Raw genomic sequence first — 26,487 nt, forward strand, 5'->3', positions numbered from 1 at the left:
TATCGTGAGATAGAGATGCCCAGTTATGAAAAATGCAATTAGATAACAAACGCTCATTTACCTCTACTTTTAGATTATCTATGTGATTTCGTGTTCTTTTACAAGACACGCAATACAAGATAATATACGAATAATTTCTCTCAAAGAAAAATGTGTACAAATAGAATTTCACAAAAATGTACAAAGAATAAAACGATCAAATGTTTTCGTAAACGACCACAATGTTCTTTAAATTGTATTTCTAAAGCTTCAGCTAAATGAATTCTAAGATAAACCTAAACCAGCACGTGCAGATGAAATCCCGTGTGTTGGAAACTCGCATTAGATAGAGTGCCTTTTATTTTCCCAGCCTCGGAACCCATCGAAATCACTTATACTGTGTGTAAAGGAAGAAAAACACGTTGAACCTATAATAAATCGATAAATAGGAACATCTATTTAAAACGATGATATATTAAAGGACTATTATAAAAAGATTGGAATCCAAATATTATATCAGTGACAGTAACTTTGCAATCATTGGATAATTTATATAATTACACGAGCAGTAAAAGGTCTGTCGAAGAAATTAGGAGCGCAGCTCTAAACATCAATTTATTGTGGTCCAGCCTTCATTATCCCTTTTAATATGGGTTATATGGAAACATAAATGTATAAATTATTTCCATTAGTATTAAATGTGGGGTATAAATTTCATTATTTCAAAGCGATTTTATTAGGGTAATTTTCAATGGAAAAAGGTTCTTCTAATAGATAGCTCTGTTATTACAGCTCCGCAATCATTTGGAGATTTTTATTGCATATTAAATGATTTGTTTTTATCGCCTGTCTTTTTAACATTTACGATTTAACCTGGCCTGGCTTTAAATAGATGTCTGATAATACGTAAATAATTATTTCCTGGTTTCAATAGAGAAAGCTTTTTTACGTGCTTAATTAAATACCCATTGATTATTTTGAGTTATTCTAATAAAAAAGCACTGCTTATTAAATTAACGTTAGGTATTTGCAATACTTATCAAACTGACACATTCTTTGCCTCAATTTGTAACTCAAATCCAAGTTCTCTTTCAAGGGGTTTCATTACATAGCTCGATGAAAGCTGTCTCATTGTGTTACGCATACAATAAATGTTGCGAAGCCCGGAATGGTTTCGTACCGTACCGTCTTCTCGATAAAGGAATTTAGAACAATATACGTTTTTTATAGAGAATTATTTACAACCATTGGTTGAAATTATTGTTGTCGGAATTTGGAGATGTGATATTGTGTTCGTATAAATATGGATTCGTATAATATCTGATATGTAAGGAAGAGAAGCCAATAAATGTATCCAAAACAAGCGGTGCCTTTACCTGAATTGAACTACGATAATATTTTTGTTATAAAGTAAACAGTTTATAAGATGCAATTAAATTTGTTAAAGGAAGTAAAAAATAAAAGTAGCTCTTATATTAAACTACTCTTGCGAAAAAAAATAACATATAATGTTATTTTTTTTCGCAAATAAGGATTATCAATCATCTCAACTAGCAGGAATATCATCAACTCAACAAATTGCGAATAGCATCGGCTCAAGAAACGTTTCAATCTATCTCCAGATAAAGTTATAAAGAGATATCTATTAATCTTTAAATACGGACTTTATATCGGTACGCATCAGCAGAATAAAAGTGGTGCTCAGTAACATTGAAGAGGTACTTTGCACAAAATTAGGGTGGCCCTTACAGCCTCCGGCGAGCCCCGTAACGCTTATGGCCTTTCACATTCCCCTGACCCTGTTAAAATGTTTAATAAAAGTTTAGTATAGATCCGATTTAAATGGATACGGACTCTTTGTCACCTGCTTGCAGGTAATCTCTGATTACGTTGGAAAGGTACTGTGATTATTTTTTATTGGATTTTTTGTTAAAGAATTCTCGTAGATTGCAGATATATTTATTTTTTTAATTGAAGATTTGAAAATGTCTTTGTTTAACTAAATCAATTGAAATTCATTTTCAAGTAAAGGACCTTTTATTATCATCGAAGTTTGTAATAGGTACAAAATTATTTTAAGACTCAAAGTTTCTAATAAAATTAGCGGATAATTATTGACCTTAGCCTTCAATATTGTAAAATGTAAGTTATACCTATGAATATATATTTTTTTTTCATACAGTCATTAGGAGTTCATATCCTGCGATGATGGTGCAAAACTTTGTAACATTAACCTAAATGACTAGGTTAATAAGTTATATTTGAGTCTGAATCATTGTTAACTTGTTAAAGTATTAGAAGTTATTAATTCGGGTAAGTCGCTTACAATACAATTAAATTCCTTAATTGCCAGAGATACGGGACACAATCATTATCTTTTAAGACAATGTCGTATTGAGTGTAGTTTAAATTAATCCTGTTTATGGATTTGCAAAATTTCGCGTTCAGAATATCGCTTATTGATTATTATTGGTAGGCTATATCTAAGGAATAATTTTCAAATCAACGGGGAAAACATTAAAATACAAGATTATTTTTACCCGAAATGGGAAATTTTCAATATTTCGATCTGATAAATCCAGATTCGATGCCTTCTATTTTACATTTTTAAGGATTAATTAAAAACATGTTATGTATGTAATGTTTCAGATCCAATAAATCAAATTTAAAATTTAAAATAATGCCAATTTGTATCTGGACAGAACTATGGTACCTAAGTATTAATACCTAACATTAGCAAGGATGTAACAATTTATTACCACCGTATTGTATAATATTATGAGCTCGCTTTTCTCCTCTAACAAAAGACGAAGGAATGTTTAGATTAAGTTAGGTAGCTCAGGAATTTCTTTACAACTTGCTAACCAAACTTTAAAGTAAGCCCATTAATGTGTTGCACTTGAGCTATTCCGGATTCTTTGAATTTTTGTTTATAAAATATCGGATAGCGTCATTTTTCATACAATAAGAAAAAGTCGGAGTCTGGAGGAAATAAATTTCGGATACCAATTTTATGCACTACATTATACATTAAAATTATACGACGTCCTTTTTCAGCATTTATAATAATATTATAGAGACATAAGAGAGGTTCCTGATTCTCGTCGATTGATAAGTAATAGACCATACCAAAAGGTTAGGGAGTGGTTCTTATATCACATAGTTTGTAAAACATCTCTCTTAACTCTTACCTGTAATATTAAGTACGACTCGCTCTCCGTGTGTAGCAACTATTCGCCACTCGCAGGTCTCAGCGGTGGCTGGTGGGGTCTCTGTTCCCCACCCGGGTGAGTTGAACCATCCTGAGTTGCCGAGGATTGTTTTGCCGCATTCTGTTAAAAAGTATGTGCATATTTGAAAGGTATGAATTTTTATTGCGTGATAAATGTTTATTTGTCACGGTGTTTTGAAAAGTTGAATGATTTAAATGTTCAAAATCATCGAAAGCGAAGAAGTATCTCTAGGTACCTATGTTCCTGTTACATTGTAAGTAAGATTCAAATGTAAGACAATTATTATATTTTGAATAAAATAGTGTTAGAATATACAAGAAATAACGATATTTTAACCATATTTCTGTATACCGTAATTTAAACATAACTACGGGGTCATTTTCAACTTACTTGCACACTTATAGAGTAGATTCGTTTGGGCAATATCACTAGCGCTCAGGCGCACTCTTTGCCCGATCTCTGGCCGTTTCTTCCCATGCACTTCCAGGGGCAGTATTGTGTCCAAGTACGTGCCCTTACTGAAGGTGTTCCTTGCGTAGTGCATGATGGAATCGTAGTCGTACGTCTGCCCGAGAGAGTTCACTTCTTCTTCTGTTAATTTGTTGAAATTGTATTCTTGACCTGGATAAATGGAATGAGTTAATCAATATTGTTTGGTATATATTTTATTAAGTATATTGACAATAATTAAATAGGATTTTAATTCTTGCCAATAAAATGTTTAAGTAAAACAGAAATCGAGTAATATTTAAACGTCGTAAAATATAAAAAATAATCCATGAAGATTTATTAGATACTATTATTCGGTATAGATTAATCATTACGGTACTGTGAAATATATTCCAGCTAGCTGTAAAGAAACAAAAATAAGATGTGATCTCAAGTTATTCTCGGTGTTTTTCTTATTAAGAAGCTATATTCTCAACGTATTCGTAGTATTTTGTCTTATAAAAAGATGTAATTAAAATTCCAGAGATAACCTGCAAAGTATGTGAATCATGAAACGATAATATCAGTATTAATAAAATTCCTTGACAATATTCTTTTTCATTTTGTCAACATGAGATACAGTGTGAATATAAGATACCTAATTATGTCATATTATTATCTTATTACGTAACAATTTTGTACTCAATTATTCGTTAGTGAGAAGTTCCTCAAAGATGGGATGTAACACGAGTATAGGTAAACACAAACATTCATGCGGTAAATACTGTACATTAGGAATGTGCACTATGACAAATAATTATATTGCAGTAGTATTAGTAACTATTTTCAACAGACTCTCATTTAGAATAAGATTAGAAGATGAAAGGATATTTTCAAAAAGTGACGTCCCAGGTGAAGGCGGGAAAATAACTATGACGTGACACACTTGTAAAAATTACGTGTCTGAAGTTATCTCTGCGCATTTCTGCTCATCAAGTTGATGACAAAACAAGTATTAACAACAATTGCTAAACCGCCTATCTCCTCTATCACCTAAACAATGTTAGCTGAATATTCAAACAGTTTAGTTAAGCAATTTCATAAATGTTTGTTATGTCTAATTGAACAAATTGAAGAGCTATTTGTAACAGAAAAATCTTTCTCTAAATTTCATTATAGTGACAAATTCTATTCAAAATATAATCAGGCTAAATTCCACAGCGTAAGAAAGATAATTTCAAAGTTCACAATAGAAAGATGTCCAAAGTTCAAAATACATCCATGTCTATTGTATGGAAGTAACATTTCGTAACAAATCAGTGAGCTATATACCTCAAACACGTTTTGAAAGTCGGTCACGATCAGAGGGGCACATTGAAGAGAATTATAATAAACAGGAAGAGATCGTGTTCCCTTCCTGAGGTAACTTTTGATTGCAACGTGAAGGTGATATCTGTGTCTATGTTAAATTGCATAAGTTTAATATTTTTACTCGACTGTAACTACTATCTTTAGTAGATCGTTGAAACATTCCTGAAACTAGTACAATTTTTCAGAATTATTGTGATTTATTAATACCACACTAACTTTTAGTTAACTAAACTGATACAATATAAGATGGATCAATGGATGTATTGTGTGATCTGACTAGATGAAATGTCAATATATTGTTTGTCTATAATATTGAGCTTGTTAACTCGCGTGATCGGGTTTAATTAATGCTTAATATAGCTTATCGCTGTTACTAGTGCAAAGATTTCTACATAAAGTGGATGTGATTCACCTCAATACGCACTAGAATTAAACGAGTCTCTATTCAGGTATTTTTAGCCTACGCATACAAAGGGTGTAAGGTTCGTAACTAAGTGGTAGCAGACTTCACAGTGTGGAAAATAAGGTAGCATTTGTAAAGATTTCAGCGAGGGTGGATCGGGGTCAAGCGCCACATTCGAAGGCTACGCAGCGTAACGCGTAACTCGACGCACTCCAACATTTACGGTTATTATATCTGCGATGGAGGGCAATCCCATGTAAGCCGTGTACGTGAAATTGTTTTCGCTTAGACCAATTGATTAATTTACATATTTCGCCAATTTATCAACGATTTATGAGGCAGATTCCTCGGTTTATGAAGTCAATTTGAAAGTAATCTCGCTGGGATAACGCGCGTAAATTTAATGTGTAAATCAGTTAAACGAAACTTTTTTTTTTAATTTCCTCCGTTTGTGTTGTGAACTTTTTATTGCCGTATATATATATAGGTATTCTGAAGCGGCCGTCGTGACCGCAATGAACTGGGGCAACTGAGCCGTGTCCGCATTTTCTAATTTGTTTTATTTAGCGTATACAGGGTGACTTTTTAAGTGGTCTTCAGGGTCAAATGAGAAGCTACAAAACATGTCTAAGTGTTGGTCGATGCTCGATGGGGTGCTTTTAAAAGTAGTGTAATATATTGATAAGCATGATATTTTTAGTACCTTATCGATTTCAGAATTATTCATATTTCAAATACCTAGACACTTAGATATTATTTTTAACGCTTCCTAAAACATACCACTACTTTTAAAATACAACTGCTACGCTTATAATACAGCTTATTAATAAGCGCAGCGGTAATCGGTATACTATAAATAGATGTTTAATTGGGTATAAATAGTCCCTTGCACTAAGCAGATTACATGATGAGTTAAGAGCTACCGGGCGATTTGTGCACGCGATGCCACTTAAACCAATTTCAATCCAAATTAGGCGAAGACGGCTTTTCGAGAATTACGGTTCTCTTTGAATACTTTGAAGTGTATTATCGACGACTGGAGACTGATTCAGGCATGATTGTTCCAGAAAAAGCGGAACTCTTACAGAATTATAATCTATACTTGTAGTATTATTTCTTGTCAATTCGTATATTTGCTGAGGTGATGCAAGTTTTCTTCAATGCAATTTTGAAGTTTATAATGTAATTCTGATTGAACTTTAGTACTTAATAGACTATTCATAACTAATCCCGAGAACTGAATTAGACAATAATATAAATCTGCTTACAGCTGATACTAATTATAAATAATTTGGTGATAAAATTTTATGGCGTTGAGTCCTCCAACCTATTATTTATTTTTTATTACAGCTTAAAAATTATATTGATTAGTTTGCCAAGATTATCCTTAAATGATAATATTTGAATTACGAAAGTCTTTACAAATCAAAGATTAGAAGAATATCACGAATATTTCTGTGGCATTCAATTCCAATGCTTTATTACTTCTGCACGTAAGTATTTACCCGCCAATTTTACGAGAGCTATATTTCTAGATAACTAGCTACCGATTGCGATTTTGTTCTTATGATATTTATATACGATAAAGCTTATTTGTTGAGGTTTTTTATTAATGGGAAATATCACTAATGTGAAAAACCTTTTTTACATGCCGATAAAACTGATAGCTTTTGCGTTTTTAGATGACCTAACAGACAGTATTTTTACAGGATTGCCAGTTCGTTATAAATTAAAATACGAGGAATAAATATCAACTTACCAGTCATAATATTATCCCGGATTATCTGAACATGTCTATCCCGGTCAGGTCGCGTGTGTTCATGCCAGAAGCCAACAACGTGACCAAGTTCATGTACAACAATGCCGAATTTATCACAGTTCTTTCCAATAGAAATCGCTTGAGCTCCATTACCACGCTTTCCGACGAAGGAACAACAACTGTTGGACAAAAAAAGCACATTATAATAAGGTCGAAGTAAAAATAAGATCTGGTTTTCGTTGAGCATGTTCAATATACAAAACAACTGGATATACCTAGATATTTATTGTATGACTATTGTCCGTGACTATGAAATAATTTACATGGCTCTTACATATTATTATGTATTCATGAATTGAAACGCTATTATGAGCTTTGAAACATGGAAACAAGTAAATTCTAGATTTGGTATTATAGATACTAGAAAATATAATGAATTTACTCATCTAGGTATATTTTGATAGAGCAACGAATGTAAGGGAATATCTTACACGTGCGTAGAAATAAGGCTTAGGCTTATTCACTTATATTAGTAAAAGGATAGATAGGTCAACGAAATAACGCAATGTCATAGATATAATCATCTATCACTTTACTAGCTCGTCACGGCTCAGGATATAAATTGATGTGGTCACTCACTAGCGGAATAAATGTTTTCCAATTACATATTACGAAGATTTTGGATTAAAGTTTTGTTACTAAATATTTCAAGAGATTTTTTACGTGTGAGTGATAAACCGATGTTGAAATTTCTATCCTTAATTAGGCCTTCTTTAAATATTTTTTTTGTCTCGATGTCTCAAAAATATTTTAGAGCTTTCCGATTTTTATGGAAATCTCTTTAAAACGTTTTAATGATTAATTTTAATTAAGGTTATTGGCAATTTGAAATATTTTGGGCATAATTTGATATTAATTTGCCAATTGAATTGATTCATTTGGCTTCATTTGATTAATCAGGAAAATTGCTTACGCATTCATTTGAAATTTATTTTAATTAAATTTGGCTTTCAATTTACATATTCTTTAGGCATAAGTTTATACAAAATTAGAGGCTACATTTCGGGTTGAGCCTTACCTATATTATAAGAGTATATTTTTGTAGCAATAGGTACTATAAGTGCATGTATGTGTGTGTAGCTATATTTATTGATAACTAAGTTTACACGGCTTAGATAATCAACAATACTACAAATTACAATAAGTATACAAATTAAAATCGGATGTATGCTCCGGAAAGACCTCACACATATACAAACTTTGTTTATAATAAAGTTTAAGATTCAGAACTTACCCGCAGGGTCGTTCCGTGAAAACAATGTAGTCTCTATGTAGATCGGGATCTCTCTCAACGAACTTAACGCAAGTGAAATTCTCCCAATGCCTCATCGCTTGTTTGAAGAGAGATTTATGTGCGCCACTAAAATTACCATCAATCTCGTAGGGAATGACTCCGTTCTCCCAGATACGCTCCTTGCGATTTGTGGCCGCCCGGGCGCTGCGATGCCGTATTTTTATCTAAAACGTAAGTGAATATTATGTACCAATAAAGCTTAAAACTGTATGAAATACTTAGTGAATATTAATTGTCATTTTTAAGTAAGTACTGTGGATAAGTAAGTAATTTAATAAACTTTTTTTATCTTTCGGGCGTCTTAATACTGAATACAGTCTTTAATTTAATATGATTTTATATGTATTTAAAATCGGTATTATACATATAGTTATGTATTAATTATTAAATAATAACATAATTTTTTTTTACCTCTGAGTTATTATACATTTGGCTCTCAGCTGCTTCTAAATCCAAGTCTGAGTCCCGAAAAAACCATTCCTTAAATTCTTGTGTGTCATTGTTTTGCAATTTCATTTTAGTTGGAGAAATTACTTCAAAGTTTTCTTCGAATTCATGCTCCGGCACTTCGAATTTTGGATATACTAATTTATTTTTAACTTTTTTCTCATGACGAAAAAACTTTTCTCGATTAGGCTCTGCTTCAATTTCGTCTTCCTCGGACGACTTTACGCTGTTATGCCCTATCCTCTCAATCGATTGTATGTTTCGTAACCTTCAATAGTAATGATCTTTGTATTAAATTTACAAAATATGAAATTTATAATAACAAAATACTAAGTGTTAATACGATGTTATTTGCTTACCTTCTTCTATTACCATGCCTTCGTCTTCTATGACGTTTATGAGTTGTTTCATCAATTAAGCTTTGTAAACTTTCTGTAGGTTTTAATAAATCGTTAGATTCGCTCTTTTCAGTTTTTAATTCATATTTGGTTTTGTTTTCTGCTTTAGCAATGCTATCTTTATCCTCATCACGATCATTGGTCGATAATTCTCCGTTTGTCGGAGCTGGCGCTACAGTCATATTTTCAGGTAACTTGAATTTTATATTATTATTATTATTTGAGTCACCGGTAATTTCGCGACTGTTGCTTTGAATTTTATTTGTTACTTCTTCTGTCTTTGGTGAAAAGTTCGATGATTTAAGATTTACATACATTTCGTCAAGATTAAGGATATTATCCGAAGAAATATTGACTAACAAAACACCATCTTGTTCCAAACTCTCAGATTCTGTAAGATTATCTACAATAACGTTTTGATTTGTGTGGTTATATGAGTTCCCTGAGTCAAGAATATCTAAATTTTCTCCTGGTGGCAGTTTTCCATTCTTCATTAAAAGAGATTTATCCAATCCTGCAGGTAATACCTAAAAATAACTTATATTGAATTCAATGAGTTCCATGAATCTTTTAAATACTAGGTGAAATTTAAATTTTAAATTGAACAATAATAATAATACGGATTTAAAACCTTTGTGACGATGGAAGCTTCGTTGTACTTCTTTGGTTTTTCTTGAGGCAGTGGCAGTGGTTGTTTCGTTCTTTTTCTTAATATATCAGGTAAGCCTTCCTCTTCAACTTGCAGTCCTTCTAGAAGAACTTCTTTTTTTAACCTTTCAACCTCCTCTTGTAACGACTTATTAATTTTTGTTGTCGAAGGAGCTGAATTACTAGGTTTGAAGTAGTCGTCAGGAATTGCAATATCTCCTTGAAAATTACCTGTAACAAATTTTCTGAGTTTATTTGAAAGAAATTGGTGAGGTTGGTTGGGTTAGAGATGCAAATCTCTATCACAAACATGTTTTATCGAAGAATAGCGTAGAAAGAATATGGTTCATAATAAAAGAAAACAAAGCAGTTGTCTGTTGATAATATAAGCGTAAGCTTGAAGCATCGTTAGTTGCATAATACTTTAAACTTATTCCAGAGACGTCTCTACGAAATTTGTAAGAATTTTAAAGTTTTAGCAGAAGTTTGTTGAAATACTAACAATTTCTGAAAATTTTGAACTAATTACACCAAGTAAGCAGTATCTACGCATTTCATTGTAAATGTTACCTTCAAAAACTTTGCATAATCTATTTTTGTAGACAAGATAATAATTATTAATTATAAAGTATAATAATGTAATGCTTTGTTGTAACACTTAATTCGCTTTGATGTTGCGTTTCTGTCAAGTAAATGAGAGTTCCACGTGATATCAGTTTGTGTCCTTAATTAAGACTCGGGATAAAGGACATAACACGAAACCAATTATCTTCGAGTGATCAAATACACAGGAACATCAATTAGCAGGCTACCTTCGGCAATGCGCGTGAAATGCTGCAAGCTATTAACGACGTTAGCATCTGCCGCGACCATAAAATGTAATGACCGCATGTTTCTGTCGCAGCTGCGACCAACGCTTGCTGCCAATTAATTAATTCTCAACATACGCATACACGACGGGAATTGGACAGCATGGTTTACGATAGTTCCAGCCAATATGAATATTCATGCCTATACGTGATGAAGTTGATTATGCGCGCCAATTATGATTTTACGAGTACTAGTCCATTGAATGAGTCCCTCCAAGGGGGGTCTAGAGTGCGTGAGTTAGTAACGTAAGATGTTTCTTCGGAAACATGTCGAGAGTCCCTAGGTTATAAACATACTAAAACCCCGGGCCACTAGGACGAGCCCCGGAGTGGGGGGAGGGGGGAAATGGGTCCATTTTTTCATTTTGCGCTTAAATCTCAAAAACGGTACATGTTAGAGAAAAACTTTCAAGGAAAAGTTGAAAGGCCATAAAATTATCTACAAGTTGTACCTGAATCATTTTTTCCTATATTCTACCGTTTCTGAATTATACGCAGTAAGACATGATTTTGGCTCAAACAATTTCCACATCAATCGATCAAAAAATATTTCTTTCTTCCAAAAAACTCAAATGTGCAACTTGTGACCGGTACTGATAGATTGCTCTTAATTAGGTCTATAATTGGTAAAATAAACACATTCCTCCATGGAAGCCTTTAGGAGGAATCGATTGTCAAAATATTATATTAGGGCAGTTTGAGTTACTGAACTTGATCTTTTTATTTTTTTCTTCCAAAAAACTCAAAAGTGCAACTTGTGACCGGGACCGGTTCATCAGTTCTACGTTTTTATTGCTTTCTATAATAAATTAGTGATTAGGTACAATATAAATGTTCTAGTATCAAAGATTGTTAGCAAATAATAAAAACAATTTTAACTGCAAATATTTGTATTCCCTACGTTCGTTAAATTATCAATTGAAATATAGAAATCGGCGTAGCGAAGTTTTGTAATAAGAAACCAATTTAAACTCGACTTTATGTTGTTCTCGATTTCCGCTTCAATGAACCTGATATTTTCTGTATTGAATCTGAAGTATACTTTAACATGTTACTAGGAGAGAATTCTTAATAACACTTTTGTCTTTGAATGAAGCAACCTTTGAATATTGGAAGAAAAGAAGCATTTTCTCGTGTATGTCGAACACAACAAACTGAACATGATTATATATTAACCGTAAATTACGTATGAAAGATATATTTTACGGAGGGAAATAATAAGATAATCCCTGAGGGCCTTGTTATTACTCCATAATTATTTTTCTTCCTATTTTATATGGGCTTTTGTGTTTACTCATAACATAATATCTAATATAAGTAGGTAGGTACATGATTCTTAGAAAATATTTGAAAACTTTCTCATCGGTACCTACGTAATAAAAAAATACCAATCGGCTGAAAATTAATCCGCCGACGTATTCGAACCTCATTTTTGTACATTGAAAACAAAATTAAAATTTTATGCTTACTTACTTTCTTAAATAAACATCAATTTATCAATGCCAACTGAGCAAATGTGCGTCTGCTTCGTCTGCCTCTATATTTGGGATATAAGTAGTTAAGTTTAAAAGTTTTGAACTACATAGGTATAGGTATAGAAAATGATTTTAACAACTTTCAATACAGCAACAACTTTTTTTATTTTTGTATAAGTAGCCGGATTATCCAGACAAGTTTTTAAATACGTTTTAATTGGTTTTTGAAAAATATTTTTTATCATAATATTATATATCTTATACAAACTCATACACGCTGTACCTTTTTATAAAATGAAATACGACTTATTCCTAGATATTTCCGACCTTGCATGCATTGTGGTTTACAAGGCCTACATTGTAACCTGGTCAGCTATTTATAAATTCTATTTTACCCTCTTTTTTAACCTATTCGTATTTTATTATCTACTTGAAGGTATAAAAGGTTTAAGTACATACAATAAAAACTTTAAATTATATGTGACTATACTGTACATACAGCTAAACAGCTTATTGGTTTATTTGTAAATCTCAGGGCAATATTTCAAAAAGATTTAGGTACTCAGCCGTTGCGTGAAAGAATTACAAACATCGTTTCTTTCATAAGTTCGTCTATCCACTGAAAATTTAGGATAAGGCCAAACAAAAATTCTATGGGTTATATTAGTAGGTAGCAACAACATGATCAAACCTACCGGCTACCTACCTTACATAATATGATAATGTAATTAAAAATTCGTTTATCAGACATTGAGTTACTATGTACTACGTACTAGAGAGGCCATCACTACTACACTTTTTCTAACACGAGTTAGAGTCAATCGTCTCAAATCGTGGTTTTAATTGATAAGTTTATTCGTATTTTTTAACGTGATGACGTTTTTAAAATCGTTTTAGTCGGGTGACATGTTCAGAAACTTGTGTGTATAGAGTGTACATAGAAATGTACACTCTATAAAAGCCCTTATTTCATAAAAAGGACAGCGATGTTAGTTTTTGAAGTGAAAGTACCTATTTCACATTGTCATATTGAAATAAGCTCTTAATCAATACCTACACGCAGTTTTCGTTGAAGATATATTTTGTTCATATACCTAGAAATTGTAGTACTGGTCTTAGTAGCGGTAGATTGTCAGATCTTCTGTACAATGTTTATGCATTAGTGAAACAGAATTTATATTCGTTGTATAATTTAATCTGAGTGAACCGCATCGCTATCGATTGACGGACTGCATACTGCATAACCGAGCTTTTGATTGTTCTGGATTATCATTGCTAAATAATAATAGCGATTTTCTCAAAGAACCAGATAGATTCATTCGCAAAACAAAACTTCTAATTTGCAAATTAGTAACAAATAACTAGGTACGTGTACCTACTAAGTCGGTAATAAGAGTTATTTTTAAAACAACTTTTTTCATTTATGTAACTAGATTGATATTCCAAAATACCTTCTTAGATCAATCCTGTAAACATATTATACAGCAAGAACCTTTAAAAAATAAGTTAAAATTTTTATAAAAATAAGTATATTTTTTTTGAAAGCTATAATACATTTTAGGTGACGCCACAAAAAGTACCTACCTACATTTATACATAGTTATTTATATACAAAGAATAAAAATGAGTCAATCCCAAAACATATTATACGACATCGATATCAAAAAAAATCATACGAAATTATTAATAAACAAAACACTCGCAAGTAAAAACCAATTAAACGGAAGCTTTCCAAATAACAGCGGCGCAAACTTTAGTCGTACTGAAACTCCATTAAAACGAATTTATTTTTATTTTATATTAATTCGCGCTCGAACAATCTGCAGTGGAGTAAACAACGACCCGATATTGGCAGCTATATTTCTTAGCGAAAAAATATAACAGTACTCGTATCATTAAATCATATAAATCTTTGCTTAAATGGCCCGTCTTGCCACATATTGAAAATAAACGGTTTTGGTTCGGTTGATAATTTTTAAGCAACAACAGAAATAGTGGATTCAATTCGGCTTCTTTCAACTAAGAACTTCGTTTATAAACTGATTTGGAGGTTTTTGTTTTGAGTAAGATTATATTATTATTTACTTTCTGATCAGTCCCATAAAAATAACATTAACGTTATGATATTGCTTTATATTTTTCACTATAAAATATATGCAGCTAAAAATCGTTGCCAAAACGGAAAAATGTTTCGACTATTGAACAATACGCTCTACTTCCTATTTCCAATTGTTTATTGGTTAAAATTGTATGTTGATAACGGAAATTGGTAGATCGTATATTATGGATGAAACTCGGCATCTAGATAGTTAGGTATCCTAACAATTTGTAAATAATTTACTGCGGAGGTCAGATATTATACAAATCATAGTTTTGTGTTGTTTTTAGATTTGATTAAAGCAATATGGATTTGTTCATTTGTAGCTTGTTTCCTTTTGGAAACCTTAATAATTGTTGTACAGTGCAAACATTTAGTTTTCTATCTACATTTACGCATGAAGGATTTGTTTGTTTAGGCTAACAAACGTTATTGCGGTCTAACTACGTTCATAGCTACGTAGTTAGACAAAACTGAAACGAACTTCACACCAAAATATTCGCAACAGTAATGAAATACTTTAGAATATGTAGAATGTAGATCTAGGTCTTGGAGGCTGAATTTTATTGAGTACCATCGTCCATCACCCTTTTTTACAAGCTTTTTATTAACTTGCAATGTATGTGTTCGGGTGAAACTTAATTTTTAAGGATTTTTTTACTTTTTATTAATCAATAACAATGCAAATAGCCGCTATAGGTAGGTGCACTGATTTATCATTATTTCATATACACTTGTAAATCAATTATTATAAAAACTATATTGTAGACATAGACAGTAGACACATTTATCACCAGAAAATATTTAATAGGTACGCTTGTTGATATTTTAAGAAATTACGTCCCTGGAAAGGGAACACTTCGATTGGTAGCATTTTATCTTTGGACACTCAACTTCAACAGTCTTCGAAAATCACCCGCGATTTTTACACACACAGTTATTTACGAATTGTTTGATTCAATTCTCGGTTCACCGTAATACAGCTGGGTACCGGAGCGCGAACTCCTGTCGTTGACAGTACGATATTATGATATAGGATGCCTTTTTGTATTGCCAAACCGAACTGCTTATCGATTTAAATCTAGAGGAAAATATTTCGACCTGTGTACCTACGAAGAAATTGAATGTTTGCATAAATAAGTACACAGTTGCACAAAAGTTGGCAATGTTCGGTAAAACAAATTAATAATTTTTTTATCTGTGATTTAAATTAGTTTTTCGTTATGATTAGTATTCCTTTCGAAGTTTTATTGTTATTCATTAAGAGATTAGTGCTATAGGTACTTTTTATGTGTAATCTTCAAAGATAGAATGTCCTAGGTAGAGATCATCTCAAATTGATATAAGATACCTATTCTGGCAATACAGTTCGTTAGTAACACAAATCTTATCACATATTGTTTGTATTATTAATGATAATACGTTAATTAATAGACGTGGCTTTATTTATAGATCTAATGAGATAATTAGCAGAGCTTCAATCGAAGTACAACAAGGCCAATACATTATATTCTCTATATATATAAAATTCTTGGTCACAATTTTAGTTACTCCTCCGAAACGGCTGGACCGAATATCATGAAATTTTGTGTCCACATCGGGTAGGTCTGAGAATCGGCTAACATCTATACTTCATACTCAACAACGTTTGCCGGGACAGCTAGTATTATATAATAATGATCACACTCTCAAATAGATTGTAAAAATGTGTGTGAGCAAACAATTAGTTAAGATAAAAACGTAAATAAGACACCTACAAATATCTTTATCTATATAAAGTTATGTTTAATTTAAAGCGTTATTAGAGAAAACCCAATAAAAGCGGTGTAAAAGCGAATACTTCATTTTAAACTCTAACATAAAATCGTTTAACCAAAACATTTATAATTCAATATAACTGCGTCGAGTAAATAATGTCTTCCATTTATTACTGCTATGTGCTGAGTGTGATAATTTTCTGCTTTACTTCTGATGCGCCTATAAAACATCTCCATTTAACTTCTTCATACGAAAAACAACTTTATTTCTACTTAATATAGTTCAATTTACAGTCAGATAGAAATTGTAGAGCAATTTTCTTGCGTCAAGATCGTTAATTGCAAAGGCAATTCTATTTGTAAGTACCTTCTTGTCGCTGATGTATGTAAATGAGTTAAATACTCTGTTACGTTATCAATTAGAGAAATTTAATGAAATTATAACATTATATACTTATATAGGTTTTAAACATGATTTAAAATTCTGAGTATTTACGCTAAATAATAATACGTATAAAAGGTTGTTTATTTATTAACATTTTATTAATATTGAAAACTTATGTCTTCTTCATTCTAATACTTACTATTATTTATCCATACTAATATTATAAATGTGAAAGTAACTCTGTCTGTCTGTCTGTTACTCAATCACGCCTAAACTACTGAACCAATTTGCATGAAATTTGGTATGGAGATATTTTGATACCCAAGAAAGGACATAGGCTACTTTTTATTGCGAAATATGTACCTACCACGGGCGAAGCCGCGGTGGACCGCTAGTATGATATAATCAAGAATCCTAATTTTAACAAAATTCCTGACAACGCTACTTCAATTCGATTATGGTAATATCCTCACTATGCTGGATCCTTGGATACAATCAAGTACCTAAATGGCAGATTTTATTGAATACAATTTATTGAATTTAAGGCATAGTGGAATAGGTGGAGTATCTAGATAGCAAAATACTAAATTAGATAAATTTTAACAATAAGGTTTTTGTGAATTATGTTGCATTCAAAGTAGACTAAAAAGGCGAGGTACATGTACGCAATCACTATAGAAAATTAAATGACCTAATATTTTGGACATGAATTGTAATAGCGTGTTCGAAGGTCAGTTTTATTGTAATTTTATATGTATCTTTAACTATTTTCATGATTGAAGCCTATTTTTTACACGATCATGTCATAACCATAATGTACGCTGAAACAAACCTTGAAGCTATGTTATTTAAAATCTTGTAATATACTTAATAGTTTTCATAAATTGTACTTTTATTTCGTTTGCAATATTTCTAGTAAGTAATATAACAAAAACAAGTTCAACCAGAAAATAAAGTTCCGCCAAACTGCCACAATATAATCCATTTCTAGCCATTTAGAGGCGGAATTGTTCATTTAAGTACAGTTCGTATTTTATGCGCTGCTCGGCCTGAGATTGCCTTTTGAAAGCCAACTTTAAAATTATCATCTCACGCCAGGCTTCCATATCAAGTTCTATTGTGTTTGGCAGTCGTGCTTTGTTTTTTGTATTTAATTTCATAGAGCACTGCATATTAGTTAATGAAAATAGTGCAGTGTCTGTAGCTATTCTAGTGGTTAACATGTTCTACTTTAGATCTAAATTCGAGTTTCACCACCAAAAAGGGACTGTTTTTATCTCCAAGAAATAGGTAAAGTTGTATAGGAAGTAGGTATAAGTGGATATATTTTGTCCAAACTCATGCATTATAATTTATAACATAATATCTATGATTGCTCACTAGTGGCCATAGTAGAAAGAACTATATATAAAAAAAAATGTGTGCGTGTACTAGTGTACACACGTTAGAAGTGAAACTTCTTTATGATCTTATTTTTCAAAAAATAATTTACTTTAAGCAACTTTACAGAAATACGTCGAATCACGCGTGGTAGGGATAAGAAAAAGATGGTGCGTAACGGAAAAATGTCACGCGTAACGAAAAAATGTTACACTACATTTTTTTCCAACCCCGATAAAGAAGTTTCACTTCAAAATGTAACTTGTTACATTTGGCCCTATCTTCAAGGGTGAACCCAAGGAAAGGCCAGTTCATAATTAGCAAAAATAACAGTATACAAAGTATGTGACGTCAAGAGCTCTTCAATATCATCAAAGGCACACCCGATAACAAAATGCTGATATCGGGGTTTTTAAATGACAATATAACATTCTTGGTCATTTTACATTTACTGTGTAAAGTACGTAATATAAATAATGAATGATAATTATGAAGTTTGATTAATCTATGACTATGTTTACTTGCATATTGTATGAAAACAAATGCTTTTGTAATCAAAATTTATGTTTGATTCAATTAATAAATAATGGACTAAAATATTATGTATCTACATCTATACCTATCTTGAAATATCAACAAACATAGAGAAGTAGAGCTATACCTACCTAGTATATGAAATTTTTTATAAAATTTCAAGTAGGAACTCTAGGGAATCTATTTTCTAGAAAAAAATACATTTTCTAATAATAAAAAATAGAGCATGCATGTGCTTTTTCGCCACATGGTCTTCATAATATCATATTAGTAGATCAGCGTGACAGCTCTATCTTTTTTATTCTCCAGGTCATGTCAAGAGAAGCAATATTGCTTCTTGGAGAAAGGTGGGTGACGGGCAATACAATTCAAATTTATTAAATATTTATTTCGTTATATTTATACTTTCGTATTTCTCGTGTACATTAATGTTATTGAAAAGTAAAGTTCTGTATTCCTCCTTAGTTCAATCTCTATCAAGGTTTAAACAGCATTATATGAGAATCATCTGATTTTATATCAACGTTATTTTAAAAAATCTCAGACGCAATAGTTACTCTACTGATTATTTATTTCTAAAGTAGTAAGAGTATTAAAAGAACTATTCTACAAAGTATCAAAGCAAGTCTTGGAACCTTGACTTCGACGTCTAAACTCCAGAGCTTTGTACGACTTCATGTACGATGCTCTTAGCTAATTCAATGGGAAACCCGATTCATTATATAAGGGATCCATTTGGGTTGTATAATGTATAGCATCGCTAGTTTATTAAAAAACTTATATAACTTAAAAAATCGCACGTACTATAATATTAGCTATATTAACCATTTATAGGTCAAAAGGCCACGGTTTCACCTGCAGACAAAACCATAGGCAAAAACTTTTATCATCTCTTTCAAACCTTAACCATCATCGTTTTGACCTAATAAGTGATTTTTGGAAAAAAGATATATAACACTTATACTATGTTTGACTGTGTCTTCAAAAATTTCTGTTCACATTGTGTTGTGATTAACCCGTAAATGCTAAAAGACAGACTTTCTTCTATTCTCTTCTTTTATCATAGAAGAGAATTCCGATAATGATAATTACCTACTCTGCAATATCAATAATGACAATGTTTAAATAATAAGCCTTAAAAATGAATATGGATATAAAAATTGGTAAATAGTAAAATAAATCCTTGGACATACTGTTAGCAAACGACTATCCTAACGAAATTAGTATCGAGCCTTATTTTGAATTCAGATTTCGATACCTACGTAAGAATTGTTTAATTACTTATCTATATTATAAGCACGATGTAAGATATATGAGTACACAAACCAATGTAAAATAAATACGGATTAGGGGGCTTAAAATCAATTTGTCAGGGTCGCACCTTCGGGAAAACTCAATTTCAATCTGGTTACCCAAGTTTTATATCATAAATGATGTTGATGTTTTGTTAATTTTAACCGAATGTTTGGAAAACAATTTTTGTATTAGGAAACTTAATTACATATTATACAACAACAGTCAAAAAGTTCAATCAAGTCGATCAAGTTTCTTAACCTCAAAGATAATATTATGTTTGAGAGATTGAAACAATATCTTCTTTATATTTAGATTAAGTAACAAAAATGTAAATAATGTTTCAAACTATCATTTTAATTATTTTATGTTTTTATTTAAATTAAAGTGACCGTGGAATGTTTTAAAAACTTCTTGTAAAACCATTGGAATAAATAATTTTATAAAAAAATTCACAAACTATCAAACACGTTATTTTTACATAGTGTTAGATGTCTCTCTTTCATGCTTAACGGTTAATTTTTATTTTATTAATTATATTTCATATTAAATAGGTTTTGCGCATTTTCAATAGGTAATTATACTAACATTCGGTCATGAACAAAGGTTCTTGACCAACATCCAGTGTCAAGGTTCTGATAACGACAATTTCTGTGGACGCTTATTAAGATTTACGTATTTAGCTTATTAATTTAGATCTTAAAATTAGTTTAACAAATTAAACTATTTTAACCTCAATTCAATTTTAATTTCAATTTCAATATAATTTGAAATATTAATATATAATATCAGAACGTCGACTGATTCGACTCTACAGAAAATTCAGAACCGAGTTCAATTTTCCCAATCATATTTGTATAATATTTGATTAAAAGCTTCAATAATTACCACTTTAATTGAATATTATGATGATCACGATATTGTTGTTTCATTTTATTTACGCTTTAAATAACATAACTAGCACATTTTAAATTATGCTATTGGTATTGTGTATAGTTCTTTTATTCACCTATTCCCATGTCCATCAAATGGACTCTATATGTCCTGGAGTATTTATTAACAGTCCCTAAAAACAATAGTAACTCGTAGATATGTGTATGTGTCAACAGTTATCAACTAATATATCGAATGCTTCACACCCCGTGGGATCGATCAATGGTTCCCATGGACCAGTCATGTTTCAATGGACCACTCCTCTCGATTGAATGTGTACTGCTGTGTACAGATTTATTTAACTTGCCCATTTATTTTTGTGTTATAATACGAACTCGATACGAGATACACCCCGGGGTTCCTAAATCGGCTTATTATGTTGTAAAAATGTTTTGCTGATCTGATTCTTGCTAGAAATTGGTAAAATACTAAGAATAGTATTGGAATTTGAGGATTGTTATTACTTATTGTACGCTTATAAATTAATATTTTGCGTTATAACTTCAAGTTGTTACTTGAACATATCTAAACATCACTGCAATAAATAAATAAATAGGTAAACATAAAGCTCTTCAAACAACGAGTGATAAAAATGATGATAAGAAATCAACGTAAGTAATTTTATTTTTAACCGTATCATCGTACTTTTTATCGTCTGTTTAAAAAAATGTGATTAATTAAGTAAATTTAATATTAATTAACTTCTGAAGTACAGAGCTCTTCATGATTCGCATTTAAACATCTAATTAGAAGGAGAACATGCCTTGTGAACTAAATTTGCGTATGAGCTAATTTATCCCCTGTATTTTGAAGTGAGCACCTCAGTAGTCATAACATTAATTAATTATATGCTAACTAAAGTATAATAATTAAAACTCATATATACTTAACTTTTAAAGACTTCTCTTATAGGGAAAGTTAGAATGATAAACGTTAAATTTTTATTTTTAGAACAAAGAAGAATAATAATAATTGAATTAGGTTTTGCACTCGACTGTACAACATTCGGTTACAGTTCACAATAGATCTGTAGGTACAGTCGCGTATATTACCGACGGACGCACTTGGACAGTTGCAGTGATCGTAAAATGTGCCGCCAGCTTCCGGCCTTGCTAGTGTTGTATCGAACACAACACTGAGTTATCGATTATGTTTGAACATTGTGTTTGAACACATAAGAACAAGTTATGAATTGCTTGGCTAGGTCTAACTAGATCTTGTTTTATAAGTTTGAAATTTAGTTCGAGCTTTTTCGCTCTATTGCAATTGCAAAGTAAACATTCGTATCATAATATCGAAATACAAAAGCATACAAAAATTCACACTATCATATTTAATTTGTTCCACATAATTATATCGATATTGTAGCGTCTCTACGTTCATACAAATATGTCGATAGTTTTTGAATCGACACCTACCAGCCTACTATAGAATATCAGTAAATGAGGTAGCGCTGTGCGTGTCCATGCCCACATATGATTTATTATGTGTTACTTTTCGACTGAATTTAGCCTTTATTACAAGGTGATAAGAGTTAATATGATAGCTTTACACTAGCAGAGCAGACTGTCAACAGAAGCTGCTAAAGAGCTCTTGAATAAACCTCTTCATATAATATAGGCTGGGGCGTAAAATATTTTAACGGCTATTTCTTTTAGCGTATTTTTGTTCTGCTTTTAAATTCCGAGTGTTTATAAGATAAACATTTATACAGGGGCAATAATGCAAGGGGCTTCTTGGGCGATAGAAGGTTGGATAAATAACTGTTTTATTCATTTATTGGCCGAAAAGGTCTAAATCGGATGTCTGGCAAATTTCTGTAATATGTCGAAGTAAATAATCTTCTTTTTTCTGTGTTTGATATGTTAAGTTTGGTCTAATAATAATTATTTAATAATTAGTTAAATTAAATAGTAACTACATTCAATTACATTCTTATTTTCGCAAATTTCTAAAGGTATTCAAAAGTAACACGTTTTTCAAAACAGCTAAACAAGTATGCAAAACCCTTTGCATCTATAGAGCAACCGTAATTCATTTTTCTTTCATTTCTAGCTTTTTCCCATGTTTTCTAACATTTATAGTGGTATTACATTTCATCAAAGGCTGCTTCAAGCAAAGCGTAAAATTACGTGGCAACAACAAGCTATGCCTTTTATACGACATAATCTGGGAAACGCGTTTGGTCATATAACTCATACAGTCATGCTCATATACATGCCCACTTTATTTCCAACCTTTTCACTATTTATTCAATGCGGTTATGTCTAAAGTGGAGCACAAACTTGTATCGAAATGGGTCATCGAAGAACTTACACTATTGCTGAAGATTTTGAAATTATTTGATTACTTCAATTTCGCAAGCTGAGCTGCTCTTACTTTAATTATTATTTTTTTGGGTACTTACTTAAATGTTTCCCATTCTACTTTTTTGCTGTCCATATTTTGTGTTACATTGTCTCGACAAATAAATATCTTTTCATTCTTTATTTATTTTTATTTCTCCTTTATAATTTTTTTATCTTTAGCAGCCAGTTTATCATCGTATATACATAGTAACATGATTATGAAACAGTTTTCTGTGTCATTAGGTTGCTTTGAAACCCATTTCCCTTGAGTAAAAATGCTATAATGAAGTCTCGTCTCGCTAATTGAAAGAATTATAAATTAAAAGCAATCGTGTTTTAATTAGCTGTAATGTTTATTTCATTTATTTTGTGTAATATAATAATTAAAGGCGTGTATTCGGAATCTATCCAATTGTGAATTAGGTACTTCATATTTAAATAATGTTTTTATGACATTTTAATGTAATTTAATAAACAAATCTGTATAATAAAATAGTTGGTATATCTATAAATAGTAAGTTATTGAGGGGCCACACCATCAACGCCTGTAAACAATTTAAAAAACATACACAAACATTCAAGAAAATTTATACATGACACTACCTATTTATATTAAAGTTCTTTCTTCTGTTATAAACTATAGCGAATGAACGCGGGCGACTCTCTTTTACCAAGAGATGTATTAATCTTCATAAATAAAGAATACACATATAATATGAATATAAGGCAACTTATATATTCTATTATGGAACTCGTTAAAGTTGCCATGTTATACATGTGGGCGTGCGAAGATATTTGATACAATATGTCTCCAGGTATCTAGGGTATTACGAAAGTTATGATAAAAATATAAACCCATTTTATAAATTAAAAGCTTATCTTTTAAGAATATTGTGCCTTTATTATAAGTATGAATAAAGCGAAAGTATATTAAAACCGAACCATACAGGACAGCCGTATGCATATTATGCGATCTAATTTTTACACGTCCCTATCCTTCCTATTTTAAATATTGTTTACGTACTTGCAGTGTATTCTGTATAATATAATTTAGTGAAATCATAATCATTATTCATCATTTCGATTAGCCATACCATTCACAATGTACAGCTTAATATAAAAGCGATATATATAGCGATATAGCGACTACCCAAAATAAAAGCAAAGAAAACCCTAGTACTATCTAAGTACTATCTCCATAATATATCATTTGTAAAGCGCTTTAAACGCTTATTAAATAAATAAACACAAGCCCATCAATTTGTAAGGGCAGACAGCGCAATCCTCATCGCTGTATTCCCTCTAACTACCTATGACAAATGCGTTGGGACCTCATTCCTACCGGCCCTTTGAGTTTTTCATCCTCAAACGAACGCGCTTTTTAGTACCGCAATATTTTTCTCTTAACACTAATTTGTTCGGACAGACGTTTAGAGTAATTAATATTTATCCCTTATACGTTATTAATATTCATGAAAATTCTCTTGGGTTCTAACTTCTAGGTTTAAAAATAAATTAACGTCCTCAAACTGAACGAATTCCATATTTGATACAAAAAATTTCCAGCTTTTTAGGCTTCGTACGGAAAATGACTAAAATCTGCCGGCGGACACCTTGTATATTTTCAAATTCTAGATTTTATGATCAATTTCTCCGTATTCAGATAACTGTGTGAACTGTGAACAACTTGAAAAACTTTCACAAGATTACAAATATAATTTGGGCTAATTACGTCTAAATAAATCATTAAAAAAAAGGAAATCCATCCCATGAAGAAATACCAAAATTCTATTTTTGTCAATAAATAACTTACAACGAGTTTTTCTGAGAATTTGAAAAGCTCTCTTTTAATAGGCGTATTCAGTTCGAATTATTTTACTTCCATTCAATTACCATGAAAGACGGAAAATTATTAATATCTCGAAAAGCAGTGTGGTGTTTACGACGTCTCGAGTGGGTTGGACTACTTACATACAAGTTTGTATGCCATTGATAAAGTTATTTTGGTATTATTCAAATGCTCTTTATATTTAAACGTTATGATAAGTGATAACCACCACGCATAAGTATGTATTTGCAATACCAGAAGTGTCAAAAATGATTTTAGGAAAAAGTATTTTAGAAAAAAGTATGAAGCAAATCTTGAAGGCTTTGATTTCTCAATAAAAAGAATAAAATAATTATGGCAAAATAAGACCAAGACTAAATTAATGAAAAATCCTATAAACTTGTGATCGAGATTGAAAATCATAATAATGGAAACAAAAACAACAGAAAACTCTTTAATGGCTAAAGTAAGAAAGAAAAATGTAAAACACAGTAAAATTATACATTAATTTCATGGTATGTCCCTAAATAATACTCTCTCATCTAACCTAATATCCCCATTAAATTTGCCACATAAGTTTTCTCGGGGATTATACACATTACCTGAACAATACATCTTAAAATTATACTGTGAGACGGGATTAAATTAATTAACCTACGTCTTAGTAGAACAATATTGTCATTCCTCTGCGTTATTATCATAATAAGTAGATAGGCAAATTAGTTTCTATATTTGTTAAGGTTTATCTATTAAAATCTCATGCTCTTAAGAAAAATATAGGTGGTATATTATTTAGCATCTATGGTATTGTTCTATTAATATAATTTGATAATGATTCAACTGTACGTTAAAACTGAATTTGGTAACAGCTGACAGCTCCTAACAGTTTGTGCACAGAAGATAATTCCCTAACTATTACGGTTATAAAAAAAATTAACTTATATAGGAAGTATTGGTACTTCTTCTTTACCTTATATGTTAATTAATGACAATATAAACTTTAGAAATAGAAATATCAGTTTAAACTTTGGTTGATATCTGTAATAGTTACGGAATAATCGCCTGTATTTCTAAGTCTGTGATTTCATTTCCTACAAATTAATTTCTGTTCCTGTCGGACATCATTGCCACATCATTGCTATAAATAGGTGACGTTGTATCATATGGTTTACACTGATTTAGTATTATTTTATATCAAACTAGCTTTCCGCAAGCGGCTTCGCCCGCTGTGTCTAAAACATAAATTACATACCTACGAGAATCACTCTATCTATAAAAAAAACCGCACCGCAACCGCAAAAAATCTGTTGCGTAGTTTTAAAGATTTAGCATATACAAAGGGACATAGGGACAGAGAAAGCGATTTGATTTTATACTATGTAGTGATGATGCGGGATTGCAGGAATATAAGAATTTAAGAAAGACTGCTCTAATTTGCGTATCAACTAACAGTTATAGGTGTCTGTGCAATGTGCAAGCTTTATTTCATAGCTCGGAGAATCTGCCCCTATTCATATGATAAAATAAAGTTCTTCGAAAGATTAAAGGAACAACAATAATAAAAAC

At 31.3% G+C, this 26,487-nt stretch overlaps 1 protein-coding gene across 2 annotated transcripts in view; it reads right to left on the reverse strand.

Moving 5' to 3' along the window:
• The window catches only part of tok (tolloid-like protein 1 tolkin), a 63,952-nt gene that overhangs the window by 10,616 nt on the left and 26,849 nt on the right, over positions 1–26,487 (reverse strand). For both annotated transcript variants that reach the window (XM_090106306.1, XM_090106305.1), the window contains exons 3-9: positions 10,005–10,252; positions 9,335–9,900; positions 8,940–9,243; positions 8,469–8,692; positions 7,175–7,353; positions 3,603–3,833; positions 3,171–3,311 (exon numbers count right to left, since the gene is read on the reverse strand). In XM_090106306.1, the coding sequence (XP_089962432.1) occupies positions 3,171–3,311; positions 3,603–3,833; positions 7,175–7,353; positions 8,469–8,692; positions 8,940–9,243; positions 9,335–9,900; positions 10,005–10,252 (1,893 nt within the window). The remainder of the gene's footprint in view (positions 1–3,170; positions 3,312–3,602; positions 3,834–7,174; positions 7,354–8,468; positions 8,693–8,939; positions 9,244–9,334; positions 9,901–10,004; positions 10,253–26,487) is intronic.

The sequence above is a fragment of the Colias eurytheme genome, chromosome 10 (genome assembly GCF_061535395.1).
Source record: "Colias eurytheme isolate Ceu_HAF_F1 chromosome 10, ilColEury1 Martin Lab GWU primary, whole genome shotgun sequence".
NCBI classification, from domain to species: domain Eukaryota; kingdom Metazoa; phylum Arthropoda; class Insecta; order Lepidoptera; family Pieridae; genus Colias; species Colias eurytheme.